Here is an 18,621-nt window from a genome sequence, read left to right as displayed (position 1 = left end):
TTGTATTGTGGGATCAATTCGTTAGAAAAAAGTATACACTTTGTCGCACAGCCAGCTCGGCGCGCTACTTTCAACTGCCTTCTTGTCCCGGGCCCGGGGCCCGCGTGCCTCTTCTACGCTTCGCTTTTCGCTCACACGCACACACGCACTCACGCGTGTCGGACCCAATCGCCGGCGGATCGGTCACCACAATAGAGTTGTGTAGGATTACTGGTGTCGAGGGTCTGTTTTACGGCGTATGTGGTGTCCGGGTGTGAGAGTCTTCGAAATTTTTACTGCTGAGGCGGGTGAGGAACGCCGTTGCACTGTTTTCACCTAAATTTATTAAGATCTAAGTGCGATGGTCAGCGTACAATTCGCCCGGAAAATACAATCGTTTTATTCGTTAATTGTCCCTGCGGCAGCGGTTCGGCGGGTACGTCTCGACGGTTGGTGGAAGGAAAACTGAACTGAGGTTTTTCTATTGGTAGGACAGGGAAACAGGAGTAGAGATGGATAAAGATAGAAGTAGAGAAAATGGTGGAAAGGGAACGAAGGCAAGAGGACGAAGGCAAGTCTTAACCCGGGGAGAGACAAAAGAACGGAAGGAGTTGAAGATGAGAAAGTTCGCGTGGAAGAATAGAACAAGGTTCGATAAGGGCTTGTTGATAGTGACGTACCCGCCACATATCTATCGCCTACCACGCGCGTTGCCCACTGAAACCTGCCGCAGCGAAAGGGTTAAATGGCTCCAATTCAAACGTCACCCCAATCCCAGCCCTCAGTTTCGAGAAATTCGTACAAAACCTAGCATAACACGCCCAATCGCTTAAAAAAGAACTCACCCAAATTCATTCTTCTCTTCTTCGTCTGTTTCAGTTCTGGTCAGCATACGTGCCCTGCTCATCGCAGCACCTCGATTCAGTTCAACTGGCCCTGGAGCAGATCGATCTGATTCGTCGGCTGGTGAACAAGCATCCTGAAAGCATGGTCCTCGTTACCACGGCGGAAGGTGAGCTATTTCACCTCCGATTCTATGCCTTTTTTGCAACAACCCCTCTTTTTCCCCCCCTGTTACCATGCATCGTAATACAATGTCCCGTTTCACTATCCGGTCTGTCGAGAGAGGTGTGCAGAGTCGCGCTTGTATCGCGGTCGAAAAAGCGAGCCGGCACGGGACCGGTAGGTTCTGACAACTTTCGAATCGTACACATCGCGACGCTATTCAACGCGTTTTGACATGGTCAAAGGATCATCGAGGACAGACGAAATGAGGGAGGAGCGCGCAAGTGACGCGGTTAAACATTCCACGGTCTGTGAAGATAAATTTTCAATCGAATGCATACATTTGGCGGCAGGCCAGAACGATTCGATTTTTTCCCACTCTAGCGAGGCCACCGTCGAATCGTTATCGACTCTCGCGGTATCGTTCATCGTCAAAAGAATTTTCACCGACCTATTTTTCCCCTCTCTCTCTCTTCTCCCTTCCCTCCCACGCTCCTTTCCCACGTGAAAAGAAACGAACCGGCGAGGTTCGCGACGATTAACGCGAGATCAGCGGTACGGACCAACGAGCAGAACGGCGAGAGTATTGATCCCAGGCTCGCATATTTGTTTGCTAGCTAAACAAATTTCTGTCTGTTACACCGATCTTCGAGCTATTAGATAACTGGTTTCGAAAACTCGCGTTAAATCGTCGAGTAAAAGGTAAACGAACAACGCGCGAAACATCCTACACTCTTGGTTACCGCTGCTCCGGTCTAACGATGAATTCTCCGTGTATCACTGGTTAATAGAATCGCCAAACCTGTTCCCAAGTTAAACACGAAATTGTTAATTGCCAATCAACCCTCGCAATTATGTAAACACGCCGGGTGGAGCATGTTCAACCGTGAAAACATCGCTCCGTCCTCTTCGTCGTTTGAAAAGTTACTCGTAAAACTGATACGGCCGAACGATTTGTGTATACCGGGTGTCCTAGTTGTTTCTCATCAAACTTTGCCGGTGTGTTGTACGGGTCGATGTGAGAGAAAAATGTTGTATAAACGTGGGTCGTTTGAAGCTTCGTTAAGGAGTTACAACGAAAATAGAGAATGTTAAGGGAATGGAAAGAAACGCGGACACCCTGTATGTCTTTATCGATATACGAGGCTAAATTTATCGAAGAGTAGCCATTTAAATCGTGACGCTTTTTGTAAGAACGTAATGGGATGATCTAGTCCTATTTTTCATCACAACCTTAGTATCTCTGATTACCGTCATAACTTTTTAACGAAGCTCCAAACGACCCACGTTTATACAACATTTTTCTCTCACATTTACCCATACAACACACCGGCAAAGTTTGATCGGAACCAATTGTGACACCCGGTATATAGATTTAGTGAGCGCAAGATAGAGCGAGCGTGCTAGCAAACGAAAAGCCCGTCGTACGTCGAAGAGTCGTCGATCTGGGGGATCGGCGGAAAAGCAACGAGGCTCGCACGCGAAGAATATGAAATCGAGCCTGCCTTTCCTTCCTTCCTTCCTTCCTTCGAGGTCGACGAACGTCGGGAATTACCATCGTCTATTTGTTCCGAGAATGGGCCGTCCGACGTTACACACCGCTGGAATTTCTGGCCAGAAGCCAGAGGAGAGAGAGAGAGAGAGAGCCAGGCCTGGGTAAGGAGACTGGCACACGCCCGCGAAAAGAGTTCCCCGGACTTTTAAGAAAATCTCGAGTCGAGTGAATATTCTTCTCCGCCTCCCTCCTCAGACTTCCCTCCTACGGCTGCATCTCCACGATTTAATTAATTCCCTGTCGCGATCAAGCAGAGACGTCTACGGGATAATAAATGGACTCTCGCCTCGCGAAGTAGTTAGCTCCTCCTCCCTGGCTCCGCGTGGAACGTGACTGGAAAACAATCTGAATGGGTTTTTCTCTGATTCGTTCCCGAACCAGATTTACGCACGTACGGTATGAAATGTTCGACCGAAGGGGTCGACGAACGTCCGAACTCTGCCTCGGCCGGCTTCTTGTGTTTGCTTCCGGTTAGCCGGTTCGACGTCGCGCGCCGCCGAGAGTCTCTTTTCCTGGACCAGAGCCAATCTTCCTCGTGCTGGCTGATAGAGAAGGATGGGAATCTCTCGTTGGTCGTAGTTTTGGGTACACGCCGCGTGGAAAAGTGAAGCCAGAGCTAGCCCGTTATTATCGTCACTGTGAATACATTTTCCTGAATTTAGGATGCATCTTAAGTCGCGAGAGAAGACGCGTTCTTTCGGAAACGAGCCATCATCATTCTGGATGTAACGACCGACTTCCGTGCAGCTACGAGCGCTTGGCAAAACCTATTCTACGATGATTTGTCTGAATGGAGGAGGTACCTTTGCAATTTTTCTTCGTCGTTCCTCTCTATTGAAAAATTGCGGGAGACGGAGAGGCTGGTCCGTTCGATGTTATTCAAATTTTCGATGCTAGAGCGGAATTATTTTTACTTAGAGAGGATGAGGAGGATTTTGAACGGGAATGGTGGATTAGTGATTTAGCGTGACATCGAGAAGAGAGGGAGAAATATTTTTTTCAGCTATGGTGAGTTGGAAATTTTGGAAGCCGTTTCGAGGATACGAAGGAGATTCAAAAAGCGAAGAATAGGGATATGGAGCAAAAGATAAAGCGGGAGGAGAATATTTTTTAACTATTTTTATTTCAAAGCCATGAAGAGGATTTAGAAAAGGAATCGTCGATTAGTGATCCGATGTGACATCGAGAAGAGAGATAGAGAGGGAGAAATATTTTCTTTCGCGCTATGATAAATTCGCGATAACCTCTCGTAGGACTGAAATTTTCGAAGGCATTTCAAGGATACGAAGGAGATTCAGGAAACGAAGAATAGCGATATCGAGAAAAATATTTTTCAACTATTTTTCTATAATCTGACCTAACATCCGAAAGAAAAATATTTTTTCACGCGATAATTCTCCATAGAACTCAAATTTTTTATGCTATTCCAAGGAAATGAAGAATATTTAGAAAACAAATAGCAGAGGACCTTCCGAATTTCCTTCGTGATTCTGCAATGAGAAATCGTGGAAGATCTCGACCCTTAAATTCCATTGAAATTTTGGAGACAGTGCCCAGACTATTTTCATTGAAATGAAATAGAGTGGATTAGCGACCCGACGTGACGTCGAAAAGGAAAATAATATTTCACTCGATAATTCTTCATCGAACTCAAATTTTCTGAGCTATTCCAGGACACAAAGGAGATGTAAAAATTCAAAATTCTCTTCGTGATTCTCTTACTGAGAAATCGTGGAAGATTTGGTCCCTTAAATTCCATTGAAATTTCGGAAACAGTGTCCAGACTATTCCTACTTCACTGCCATAAAGAGGATTAGAAGGGAAATACCAAAGCAGTGATCCGACGTGACATCGAGAACAGATACGAGGAAAGAGAACACTATTTTTTCGAACGCGATAGATTTGCGATAATCCGGCACGGAACATCTGAACCGACTTTCAACCACGGCCCCACTCGTTCGCATATAATAATTCGGTGTTTTATACGGTAGACCGGGAGGAACGGAACGGTGGTCTGATGAGAAAACGTCGGATGGCCAGGAAGATCCAGCCAGTTGTAAATTCCAGCTGAAATGGAAAAATGTCAAGCCACGCCGGCCGTTCTACCACGTTCGATAAGCCGAACCACGGCGACTGCATGTCGGCATGCACATGCATATGTAAATAGACATGCAATACGCAGCCGTATATACTTCACTCGCGAACATATAAAGGAACGATTGTTCAAAATTTGCAAGCAGCTTTTTTTGCCGGAGGAAAAACATGTGCGGCGTTCACCGCGACTGATTTATGCGTACGAATGACATCGATAAAACTCCAACTATTGCCACCAGCGATCGTAAAAAACATTGATATTTTTCTGTGGAACAAATAAAACAAGAAGTAACAAGCTAGAATAGATGAATATTTTACGGTGAAAATGTGAAAAACACAATATTTTGTTTCTAGGAATCACTTAATAGCGTTGGAAAGCAGAGAAATGAATTTTCGGGTCGAGCGATAAGTTCATTTTGTATTTCGAGTGACTTTCGGGAAGCGAAATTGGTAATTCAGAAGTGTAGTGTGTTCGGTTAGAAAAGTTGAGAGAATAGGGTAAAGTTGCCTAATATGAGACCCATTTCTTTTATTAAAATTCGATACATGTTTTGAAAGTACGATATGTATTCTTTTGTGAGGTACTGGAAGGTTCGTAATAAAATAAATAGGAAAATTATGCAAATACGCAGATTTCAAAAATGGGTTCCTAATATGAGAAAACTATTTTTTCTGTCCTTTTTCACACATTCGGCACTTTGTACAGTGAAAGAAAATTGAGTGCCTGATATGAGACTCTTCTTATAATAGAAACATCCGAGTAGCTTCGAGATTAAGTCTTCGTTATTTAACGATACGCAACTAGTAAGCCTTGAACTCCATTGCGTGCACTGTACAACGGTATTTATGAAAATGATTACAAACTTACTATTTTCAAGGTATTTGTAAAAAACTTTCGTTTGAATCAAATTTCGATTCGGTTAATTACGAAACAGAAACATTCAATAGTTCTGTAACGGAGATATGCCGGGGTCTCGTATTAGGAACGGTCTCATATTAGACTACTTTACCCTGACAGTGAAACATAGAAACGCTGAAGCATGTGTGACACGAAACGTGCAGAAAAAAGTATACGAATTCGATTGGGAAATTTCATCACACCCGCTGTATTCTTCGGATATTGTCCCATTAGATTACCATCTGTTTCGTGCGATACAACACTTTTTAGTGGGCAAAAAATTTCGCAATATGGATTCTATAGGAAGTAACATTGAAACAATATTTGTTTCGACGCGATTCGTGATCTTTATTGATTTTCGAGTATCGCGTCTCTCACACGCCAAATTAATTTTGTGTGAGCGTTTCGATGTTAGCGTTGCAAGTGTAGGTTTGTAGGTGTGAACTGTGACGTGAAGTGTTGTGTTGATCCCTTTTTGGAAAACGTTTTTACATAGAGACGCGTTGGGCCTTTCGTGCAGTTTTATCTGAAAACTATGGTGAGGGGGTGGCATATGCGGCCGAATGGGAGTCCTTCCTCGTCCTGGGCTGTCCTCCGGGAGTAGGGGTTGGTTTTATCTGAAAACTATGGTGAGGGGGTGGCATATGCGGCCGAATGGGAGTCCTTCCTCGTCCTCCGCTGTCCTCCGGGAGTAGGGGTTGTGCAGTCCATCCTGGGTTTCCCTGGTCGATGGGGTGGTGGTAAGGTATCGTGACAGGGGTCTGAGGCCCTGCGAAATTGCGCGTGTGTGTGTGAGGTGACTTTACGACACGTCAATTGCTATTGAAGGAAATGTACGGGCGCCAAAAAGGAGTATGGCACGCAGAAGCGTCGAGTTTCTGCGTCCATAAACACTTTCTGGCCCTCGACATCGCTTCGAACGAAAAAGTAAACAAAAGAATTGAGATTAGAAGCCCTGAAAAATAGCAGCCCTGATCGTCCATGTCGTAAAGTCAAACCCTTAACGATTGCGTCTGAGACGCAACAATATTTTAATGAAAAACAGGAGAAATTTTATAGTGACTGCATAGTGGCTTTGCCAAGAAAATGAAGAGAAGTTATCGATACATTAACGCCCATGTCCGTGTTTCACAATAATCCTAATCGTCCATGAAGTGTAATTTTATAAAATTATTTTCCTTTAAATAATTAGAAAGAAAATTACTAATTTTTTAGATCAGCAAATTGAAAAGGGAGTGAGCGTTAAGGGGTTGAAAATTATGTATGTTTGAAGTATTGATCGAAATATCGCATCAGTAATGAGCAAACAGAAGAGACCTCAAAATCACGAATTCTCCTTTAAATAATTTTAAAAAACAGAAAAAATTGCTTCATCTCTAGCTCGTCAAATTGAAAAAAGTGTGAGAGTTAAGGCCGATCTAAATATGAACTAATAGCAGTAACCTTAAAATCGCGAATTCTCCTGAAGATGTTCTCTAATCTACGACTTATCGAGGACGCCCGAATCCAAGAGACAATCGTCAAGTCAGATATGTTTACCCAACCTCAATCTAGAAAGTTCGAACGAGAAGCGTGCCCTGGTGGCGTCACCTCGGAAGAACAATAGTTGAAACCGTCCGGAGAGTTCGACAGAGTGGAGGATTTACGAGGGACGAAGACGAACCCCACCGACTCCGTTTACAATTCTCGCGCGCGATCGAGGGCGTTTAAAGGGGGTCGGAATGGCCGGTTACGCGGCTAGAAAATGGAAGATCCGTGAAACGATAGGTTGAACGAGATATAAAAGCGAACCGAAGCGTTCTCCAAGGTGCAGCGCGGCAAAGAAGAAGAAGGAAAAGTGGATGCAGCTTGAATACGGAAGATCAGACAGAGCTGTTCGAATCGAGCGATAACCTCGAAACTACTGTCCGTTCAAAATAAGAATAACCTCGTTTCGCGCATGGGACGCGGCTAAGGCAGGGCTAGAGCGTCCAAAGCCCCAACTTAATCGCCTACGTTTTTCTCCGTCTTATCCTCCGCTACGCTCCCTGTCTATGCGCAGAACGAACGAGAATCGGTCCGAGAGCGAGGTTATTCTTATTTTGAACGAAGTGTAGAACGTAATCATCAACGAATACCAAGTATACTGAGCAATATGTGAAAGTGTGTGTGTGTGTGTATGAAGGATATAAATCAAGGAAAGCAGTAAATCGAGGTTTATCGACAGAATATGGCTGGGTACTGACGTTTCTTTTACGGTTGTTCCTCCATTAAGAGCTTGATACAGCGTAATCGGCCGGCCAACCGTGAAGTAATTAAAGCTGCTCGGGACAAATGACAGTGGGCATGAGACGCTCGATTTAGCGATGGAAGAATGAAACGAGGGAGGGTAACTTTGCAGCATAGCCCTTGGAACATGGACAAAGCGAACTTTTATGTACACCCTAGGTTGACTTGGTATTTTAGGGGAGATTAGAAGGTTTTAAACGATTCTAATGCATTTCGACGATTAACCCTTTAGCTCTGAAGAGTGGAAGCATTAGGTCATACCATAAATTTGCCTCGAACCTTTAAATTTGAGGAAAAGAAACTAAAGGCCTTCCCATTCCATAACTCTTTTCTATTTTTTTTTTCTTCTTTTTGTAAGACCATTTTGTCATTGCTGTAGAATTTTCCTGGGCTTTCATTAAATTATTTTTCGCTTTCGATACAAACTTATGGGACGACTTAATATATACAGAACGTCCAGTAAAACAGTCGCCACGATTTATGGACACTTTCAATAGTCTGACAAAAAATTTTATAAACAAAAGCTAATCATTGCTCGATTGTTAGTAAATTTCAAAAATACTTTTTTCCATAAAAAATCCAGGTCATCTTCACTTTTTGAAACGGCACGGTATAATTGTAGGTGACACTGAGACAAATTCAACGATATAGGATAAAGTTTATTACAGCAATTAGAATTACTGTAATAAACTTTATCGCAGAATTTATAGAACATAAAATGCGTCATGTCAGCGACGTTGTGTCATAAGCGCACCAGAACGAAAAGGTTAACTTGCCAATCCAATTTCCTCCACAAAAGCGTTTTTCCCTCTAACAAGTCCGAATGGGCCGCCGGAGATGTTTCAAACTTGTCGTAGAATTTTTGTCACGGTTAAAATAGTCTACTTTACATTAGGTCGTCCCATAAGAAAAATGTTTCAGCGACGATACAATAGTCGTACCAAGAGAATAGGAAATATTTGTGGAACGAGAACACACTTCCTTCTTTTTTATCAAATTCAAAGGTTCCCACGGAAATATTCGTCTAAACTATAAAATTCGACGCGAACTTATAGAATGACCTTTACACTTCCTATTGGAAGGCTACTCGTTAAGAATGCATAAAATGTGAAAATCATAGATTTCCCGTACAGTACTCTACTTATTTAAAGTCCCGCTCGGACTTACAAGGAGAACGCCGATTCACTTGAAACTTTGCATACTGGCAAATTTAGTCACCTTATTTACGAAAATCTAGCGTTATAGAGTCAGATGCTCGATAGTTTTCGTCAGAATGTCGATAACTTCCCCGAGGTAGCAAGATGAGATCGGTCCATCGATCCACGTCGCGACGATTCCATCGACGAGTAAACTCGTCTGGCCGCAGTATCGAGGCTTCCATTAGCGCCAACAGCGGAGCAACGGGGGTCTGCTCTATCGCGTGCGGTCGAAAGCGGAAAAGTTCGAGTCCGCCGCGACAAATGGTGTTTCGCAGCAGGGGGTGGAAGAGACCGCGCGCGCGGCCTCGACGATCGCGCCACGCGACTATCTACCGGGTGGTCACGTTCTACGCCTAACTCTCTCCACATACGTATATGTATACATATACACGAGATGTAGGAAGAGTAGTGTGGACCTAACGCAATTTGTACGCGGTGTTTTAATCGAATTGGAACGACACCGAGCCCGCGAATCCGATTTCACGGAGGCCGATAGCCGCACCCCACCTTTACACCGGCGTACTCGATTAAAACGATTAAACCGACGCGGGAATCGAATTCGCGGCGCGCTGACTAAATACTGACAAAATACTCCGGCCCGCAAGAAGGATTTCCTCTAGCTCTCCCATCCAACCCCCCAATCCTCAACTCCTACTATTCAACCCTCCCCGTCCTCCTTCCCTCCCGCGACCGAAAACCATTCGAGCGTTCTTCGAAAGCCTGGCGTTCCATTATTCTCCCGGTCGGGATTAATCAAGCCGCGTTTACGGTTCGTAATTAATGATCCAAGCGATAACGCTCGGCCGCGACGATGGGTAATTTAAATGATTCAATTAAACCCCAACGGACCGATCGAAGGTGACAGATAACTTTAATTAATCGCGTGTATAACTAACTTGAAACGAGGGTTAGAATGTATATGTGTGTAAGTGTGGTGTGTGTATATAGTTCATCGGAGATTCAAAGGGTGTTTGAAGGAAGTAGGAATGGCAGCACGAAGAGATCGTTGGAAGACTGGGACAATTAGCCGCAATGACGATGGTACTTGAGGAGATAAGGGTCGAAGTTGAAAACGCCCTTTCCACCGTATCTATGTATACCCTAGTATAATTAGGACAATAATAATAACGACAATCGAGAACGTTGAAGGGAGATTTAACGTGTGATTTCAGGTATAGAGAGAGCACACAAGGAGGGTAGATTAGCGAGCCTGATAGGGGTCGAAGGGGGCCATGCGGTCGGAGCGAGCCTCGCAGTTCTGAGGATGTTGTACGAGTTGGGTGCCAGATATCTCACCCTCACGCACACATGCAACACGCCTTGGTGAGTTTACCAATTGAGATAATGCTTAATTGTGCCAGCCAGCATCTTCCGGTGTTCTCGTTGGGAAAGTTTCTTGCGAAAGTAACACGCGGAAGGAGGACGTTTGGAAATGGCCATTTTTGGGCTTTTTAATCTTACTAATTTCAGTTTCCCTATAATATGAGAAAGCGAACGATATAGTAGGCACTCTCAGAAATATTCCCGCACGATAGTAAAGACGGAGCCCGAAGAGAGGTCATTGATGGGTCATTTACGACCCAGGCCAAATTTGGCTCTTGCATTTCTTCGGAAAGAATTTTTACTTTTATTGGAAAAAGTTTGAAACTTTTACACGATGTAGCAGACACTTTGACAAGTGTTAGGTCATCCCACAAGTTCGTGCCAAACGCGAAAAATATTTTAATAAAAATCAAAAATAACGGTCTTACAAATAAAAATAGGAAAAATCGTGGAATTAGAAGGCGCTTTCGTTTCTTTATCAAATTTAAAGGCTCCTTGGAAATATTGACCTAAATTATAAATTTCGACGCGAAGTTATGGGATCACCTAATATCTCAGAATTTTTTCGAATTTCTTTCAAGCCCAGAACAGTGAGAAAATCAGACCTGCCGAGTGTCAGAAATTATGTTCGCATAAGAAGGGTTAAGAGTACCTCTTTCACAAGAATTTATCCAAAATGCTTTCTGAAAAATCTAAGTGCAAATATGAAAAAATGGCAGCGATCGAACTCACGTGCATAGGTTACTTTCATTTTCATCTTCTTCACTTGAGAAAATTTGTATACAGAGATACAAAATCGGCGAACGCGTTATTGGTTTCTGTTCTCGTGCACCAACGATCTTGCAGTATTTCAAATACGCTCGATTGCAATCTTCCATTGCTTTACCTGCAGTTTCTCGAGAATCACCTTAGAGATGGATCGATACCTGAAGAAGATGAAACCTAACGCATACTTTTTCATATCTGCATTTACTTTTTACAGCTTTCCCATCACATTTCCGATAAATTCTCCTAAAATTTTTGGTCCTCGGAAGATACTCTTAAATCCTTCAGAAATTTTCAGGATTTTCCAAATTTGGCCAAAAAATGGCCACTTTTCAACGTTCCCCTTTTCGATCGCTGCAAACGACTGCATCGACGCGTAACCATAAGCGAAGAGCTTCGTCGTGGACGGTAATTCGTCATAATTGTCGTTCACGCGTCGATCATCGCGTTTCTTCGCAACGATTCCGTTTAATGCGTCCTATATAGAATAGAATTGCGAGACAAACACGAGCGCGTTTTCAAAAACCGCTGGAAATACAGACACGGTGGATAGTTTAGCGTTCCGTATAGCGAATACGGGGCTTGGTTTTATCGTTGCCCGGGAAAATTGTACCATAAATGACGCACTAAAGGAGAAGCGCGAAATATGGGCGGGAAAAGTTCCGCGACGAATGTTCCGCCACGCGCGATAAACTTCCGACGTGCCTCCGCTAACTAGGCGAAATAAAATCTCCGGTTTAATTCCATTTGAACATTTTGAAATATAAATTTAAGCAAACTGAAACACTTTCACTGCCGCGAGAGGAACGTATTTTTGTGGATTTCAAAAAATTTTAAAGGTGTGCCGATATTTGAAGGGGTTAAAGTGACAGCTGTGTAAGTGAGATTTTCGAAAATTTTTGTAACAGGTTTTTGTAACATTTTGTTGTATAATATAAAAATTCACATTTTTACATCTGCTTTAAGTACATGCATCTTTTGTGACTGCACTACAATTGTGAAAATGTATCAAGTTTTTGTCCTTCTTCTTCTGCAATACATGTTAATTAACTGCGGAGTAAAACGGAGTAAGTAAATAGCATTAACAGCTGAAGTTTTACCAATCTGAAGTTACATCGACATTTAAATTTCTTTCCTTTTACGTTCAATGCACTCTCCTTTATATTTTTTTTATTTATTCGGACGATTACTGCATTTTTAAGTTAATTATCTCATTGATGCAATTAAAGACACAAAGTGATTAGTTATTGTTAAGCGCGAGCTTCAGGTGCAGGGAAATGTAACAAGACGCAGTTGTACGGTGATAACACAAACGCAATTTGTTGCAACGAAGGTTCCATTACACGAAATATAAAATGTGCAACGCACGACTCTCTCGAAGAACAATTGAATAGTCAACCGAGGCGTTCCACGAGACGCCGCTGACCATCTGGGCGCCTGCGCGTCGGTAACGTAGAAAACTTCTAGTATAACAGTTATTGTGATCTAAACTTTTGTTTACTTATTTTCATGTTAACTAAAATCTAACGTTCTTGTGTATAGCTGCCAATGTTCCCCCAGTTTACGATACAATTGGGACATTCTATCTGCTAAACATTCGATACGATATGATTGAACTGGAAAAATCGCAAATTTACTAATTGACAATCACGAACCTTTTTCGACCAGAACAAAAAAATTTTTTCAATTCATTATTTCATTATTAATCTTGGATTATCACTGTAACCAAATTTCATGCCGTGCAATTTATTTGATCACATTTAACAACATCCTCTGTTTCTCAAAATAAGGAAATTCTGACTTACACCGTTATCACTTTAACCCCTCATTTTCCCACACTTATCGCGGCAAGTGTGAACAGTTCGAAGTTGTGGATTCGGCGAAGAGATTCGGAATTACACGCGTAAGGGCCGCGACCCAGCTGGTCCGTTGTCGAGCGTCGACAGAAATATTATTCTAGAACAAACAATGGACGAATTCCCTTTTACGAGAGAACACCGACTGCACTCGACTACACATAGGCAGCGGGGAGGAGAAAAACGGACGACGACACGGAAAACCGGGTGGGGAACAATAAAAAGTCTCGGAACGAACCGACGGCTTTTGCGAGAGAGACACGTCGCTTTGGTCCCACGGGGAATAAAGTCCGAATTTATTTTACACCTGCGCGTACGGCCTGTAAAATTAAAATTGTTATCCGTTGTACGATCGTACCTCCACCCCCCTGCTAACAGTTGAACAAAGTACGGAATTTGTATTAACTTTTACACAGTTACGACAATTACGTTGTAATTATTTTCTTTTCTTCCGTTCGATCGTACTGAGAGTAATTCACCGATTACCGGAGACACCGTGTAGAATTTCGAAACACTTGGCGACACTCGAGGTCTTAACTACGGGGAACCACGAGACAAAGGATAGTTAACACACGAATAAAACTTTCGGCTGAACGACTATTGTCTCGGTCGGTAAACACCGGGTTGAATGCCAAGTGTACGGCCGGCGGTAGCTTTATAATAGGGAAAGGGTTTAATAGCGCACGCGAACTTCGCAAGTAGCTCGCGAGGTAGCAAATGGAACGCGGTAATTCGCTCAGCTTAACTCGCCGCGACACTTGGAATCAACTTCGACGATTCGATGAAATCTCCTCCCCTTGGAAAAAGAAAGAGAAGAAAAAAAAAAGCAACGATATTTCAAGCTCAGAAATGATCAACGATTCTGTCTTTCGACCGTGAAATTTATACCACGGTTCCCCAAAACCCAAACCCATCCCTACCCAAAACCGGTGCTTTATTTATACGCGGCATTACGTAACCGGCGGAACGATGAATCATGCGCGGATTAATGGAACCGTAACAATATTATTCGCGTTTCAGAATTTCCGGTATCGACCGCGCGTTTTACGACTCTGATGCGATTCCGCCGATACTCGCGCTGATAAATATCTGCACAGAGAGGCACGTTTTCAACTGGTCGTGTGTTTACGTACCGCTTGTCCTACTTTTAATTCAAGATTATCGGTAGCGTAGTTGTTAAGGCGATTGGGTTTCTGACACGGACGAATGACAAGGCTGTTTTTCAGAATATTTTCAATTGAAGTTTCTTTTTTTATTTGGTGGTACTTTGGTGGTACTTTCTGTGATTCGCCACTAGAGGGACAGAGCTTTGAGCGTTCTCGCTAGTGCTCGGTAAAGGGTCCTGTTCGTATATATACAACTTCCAAATTGAGTGTAATTGTCCCCACAAGTTGCACGCAGAATCGAACACTGCTGACGTACTCTATCGAAGATCTTATCTAAGGCATATTCAATCACTCACATAAGCAACTTCATTTAGTTGGTAATGTAGGAAACTGTGACATACTTAAGTTATCCCATCGAAATCGAAGCACAACATCTCTAGACTCCCTAAATCCATTCTGAACTCTCTAGTAAAAGCACAATATCTCTAGATTCTCTATAAATCCATCCTCAATTCTAGTAAAAGCACAACATTCTAGACTTTCTAAATTCAGCTTCAACTCTAGTAAAAGCACAACATCTCTTAGAGTCCCTAAATCCATCATCAACTCATCATGCTAACAAGTTTTTGAAAGTTTTATCCCGCGTGATACAGAAAATTAATAACCTAGGTATCAGACGCTACTCTAACACTGATATATCAGTTATCACATGTGTGAATATTGTCCAAAAAAAATCTAATAGACCCTCGCGTCTAAGACACGTGTCTCCTAGATAACCTTACTGACGAAATTCAGCAGAAGGCCCAGGATGAAACGTATAACCCTTTCCTTTCCCGCCTGTCGTCTCTCTAGCGGGCCATATAAACTGCTAGAGCCCTGCTTCTCCTCGCTCAGTAGCGATAGAAATATCAACCCGTGTCATAAACCTATAACAAGGTACCCGAGTAATTCACGAACACGGGGACCACTTTAAGCACCAAAAATCGTCCGAATCAAACTTAGCTCTAGCACCCCTACAGACCCTGTACCTTGCCTGTCTCCAAGTTATCAAAGTTTCATCTTGCTCGCCTCCCAGTTATCAAAGTAGAGTTCCATGTAGAGTCTGCGATTTCCCCCATTCGTTTATCGTGTCACCGCCCATATTCGCTAATTTATTATAAGTAAACTAAGATCAGATTTTGCAGACAGAGCCTTTAGAACTCCGAAACTAACTTCGTAACAACCACTTTGTATCGCGGCTGTTCCTCAGCTCACCTCAACTCAAACACGACAAACAAGTAAAACATCCAGCACCGCGAGTCTTCGCGATTCTCGCAAATTTCGAAAGTCCGAATCTCCGGTCACCTGCTTCACCTCGTCCAGATTCATCGATTCGATTCCGTCGGTTTATTCCTCGAAAAGCTGGGTCGAACGATCGATTATCCCGTCGCCTAGCACCGCGAGAACGTCGTATCATCATTCTGTTTGCCAGCTTAGAGAACATCGCGTTAATACGGAACGATTATCGCCCCGAAATTGCCCGGACTCCTCCAACCTCCCAACCTTCCTCCATCTCTCTCTACAGTTGACTGTAATCCTATCAACGGTGAGAGATGTTTACGAATCTGACCAGCTACGTTATCGTTCCGCACAAATTCGTCAAGATAATAGTAACTAATCCTCTGTGGACAGAGATTTAGTATTCCTACGATGCTTGGTGGGAGACAGTTGGGACGATTTTTGGGGGCTTAAACAGACTCACGGTACAGTTTCTGTTTGATCAACGGTGCACAGGAGAGTGTGTGTAGTTCGATAAATACATTCGGGGAGGAGAGAGATTCGTGGTTGGAATTAAGACGTTTGTATACGTGACAAAGGGGCACAATCTCCGCAGTCATTAGTTCAACGAACAATTCCGTCCGCGTTGCTTAGTATTACGAACGTGTGCAACTCTATGATTAGAGGGCATTGTACGACAGTAACGCTAGAGGATTGTTACCATTGAGTTACTGACCTATTGGTTCGTTAGGGCAGAATGCAGCACAGCGGATGAACCCGGTCAAGTGGCTCGCATCGGTGGCCTCTCCAATTTCGGCAAGGTGAGTACAAAGAAACCATCTTTTGTCCCCTAACCTATGAAAACCTGTCTGTACACCGAACGACAACGATTCAGCTAGATTCTGTTGGTTGAATGGGGTGTGTAACGAACATCGATTAAACCTTCCCTCGAAAATGTACAACTTTTAACGGCAGTTTAACACCTAGCAATTCAGCAAAATCCTTTCCTCTGTCCAATTGGATCGCCGTCATACCACACTCTAGCATTTTCCCAGTTAATCGACACGAATTACCTCTCACAAAAGGGAAGAAACAACCTGGCGGTTGGTGGCGTGTGAGTTTAAACTCGGCTCTGAGTTAGGTTGGCGGTTTTTGCGAGACAGGAAAGGGTGGAAGAAGACGCGCGACGTACGAGTTCCAAGGTGGATTTCGAAGAGTGACGAGGTAACCCACGGCGTTTTTCCCGCTGGATTAAAACATCCTGTAGACGTCTATCCGTTTGGTTACGTGTTACGCCGCGAAACGATGCCTCCTTCTCTTCAACGTCGTAAATCCACCCGTACCTTTTAGCCTCTATCGGATTGATGGGCCGTAAACATCGGCGAATTCGACGAGAATTTAAGGGAAAAATCGATTCTACCTTAAGGGAACGAAACTGTAGTGATTGGTAGGTTGTAATAAACAAACTCGATTAATATTCTACGCTACTTTTACTTAATGAGGTACGTGCTCTGTGCCAGCCAAGCACGACGATTTTATTCTCGTGCTCCTCTTTTGCCGGTTGGCTCGTTCGACGGTTTAACGTCGGCGAAGCCTGTTCCAGGTTGTGTGAAGAAGTTGAACTGCGGTTATTCATCTTTACTGTTACGTTCACACTCGACTGATGGAGTATGAATGTTTAGCGAATCGATGGTATGGATGCGTTGGTGTATTCTTGTGAACTGATATTATCGGCGGGGGTGAGATCGCTCTTTATACAGGATGTCCCGTAACTCCTCGAACACCCGGAAATGGGGGGTTGCTGGGGTGACTCTGAACAACTTTTTCCTTTACCAAAATGTTCTTTGAAGCTTCATTTTTGAATTATTAACGAAAAACACTGGCCAATCAGAGCGCGCGTAGAGCTTATATAAATAAAAAAAATAAAAAAATATAATAAAATAATAAAATAAAATGTTTTAGTCGGGTATTTAGTAAAAAATTATCATTTTAAAAGCAAATTAAAACAATTTAAAATAAATAAAACATTTAATGTCTCAAAATTTTTTAAAAATTTTCAATAAGCACAGGGTATACGCTATTTGCTCAGATCAAACCACAGCCCTGAATATACACACGTTTTCAGGTACACATAAGGTATTCGTTCTTGAAATTTTCCGAGAGCGAGGAGGGGAACCATTCGAATCGAGTTATTTACGAAAATTACCTGTCGGTATTCGCGGTATTCGCGTGGAAATATTCATGAATTCCTGAGCGAACGTTACACCTACGGGCGAAAGAAAATTATGGGCCGCATCGATCAGCCGGAAGAGAGAGCGGAGAACAATCGTTCGCGTTTTAAACGCGGCATACTTCGAATGGCAAAGTTTCACGTTCGACGCTCGGGCACAAGTTGAAACTATCCGCGAACGTGTACGAACTAGAGGCTAAATATTCCCGGAACTTTTGTCGATTCGATAGGAGAGAAAAAAATAAATAAATGAAAACGATTCCCCTTGTGGGGTTAAAGGTAGAAAAGCAATTTATCTTTCCGTGGTAGGAAGTTTACTGGCGAAAGTGCGTAGTGCTGTTGAAAAATTGAGGATAAGCGCATGCTCCCAGTGGTATACACCTGTGTTCGAAAATTCATGAAAAATAATTTGGAAAGTGCCGCGGGACACTATCACTTTGAAACGTGAAGTAACTTGCTGTCGTGTTCGACATCGTGTAATTTTCTCCTTTTGGGAGTAGCTCGTTTGAACGACGTCGTTTATTTTTTGGGGGGGAAATGTAGGTGCACTGGAATTAAACATCTTTATTCGAGAGAATTTGTGTAATGTTCGATACACCTTTTGGTGAGATGTCAATGGTGTGGTAGATTCGAATCTCTGGGAGAAAGAAAGACGCGAATCATAGTTTGATGGCCAACTTTGTAATTAATTGATTACAGTTTCTTAAGACTAGGTTCCACTATCATTGGCAAAGTAATATAGTAACGAATTGGAGGTTGTTTAACAAAAACTGAAGGCACGGTAGCAAGCACGGTTGAACAAAAATTGCATTAGCTCAATTGATTTTTACTTTTTCCGCTCACTTGGCAATCTCCTTGCGCAAAAACGATTTAGGAAACTGGAGAATATTGAAAACGCTTCTCTTAGAAATTTGGATTTTTATATAAGCGAAATTAGTGCTCTTGTAATAAGTTAGCAAAAGTGTATGAAACATTATGGAAATTATTTGAAATAAAAATGTTCAATTTTCATGGAACTACGTTACTTCAAAATGAACGGCTTAAAACCGCGGGAATTTTCAGGATGACCTAATGCATATGAAATTA

General features: G+C 42.9%; 1 protein-coding gene across 1 annotated transcript in view; it reads left to right on the top strand.

Annotated features, from left to right (window-relative positions):
• LOC108579000 (dipeptidase 1) overlaps positions 1–18,621 on the top strand; it is a 97,966-nt gene that overhangs the window by 24,886 nt on the left and 54,459 nt on the right. Inside the window, exons 3-5 of the mRNA XM_017942425.1 lie at positions 859–991; positions 10,171–10,321; positions 16,057–16,126. Coding sequence (XP_017797914.1) covers positions 859–991; positions 10,171–10,321; positions 16,057–16,126 — 354 coding nt within the window. The remainder of the gene's footprint in view (positions 1–858; positions 992–10,170; positions 10,322–16,056; positions 16,127–18,621) is intronic.

This window comes from Habropoda laboriosa, unplaced genomic scaffold (assembly GCF_001263275.1).
Source record: "Habropoda laboriosa isolate 0110345459 unplaced genomic scaffold, ASM126327v1 scaffold83, whole genome shotgun sequence".
In the NCBI taxonomy this organism is placed as follows: Eukaryota; Metazoa; Arthropoda; class Insecta; order Hymenoptera; family Apidae; genus Habropoda; species Habropoda laboriosa.
This window is presented reverse-complemented; position numbering and strand designations above follow the sequence as displayed.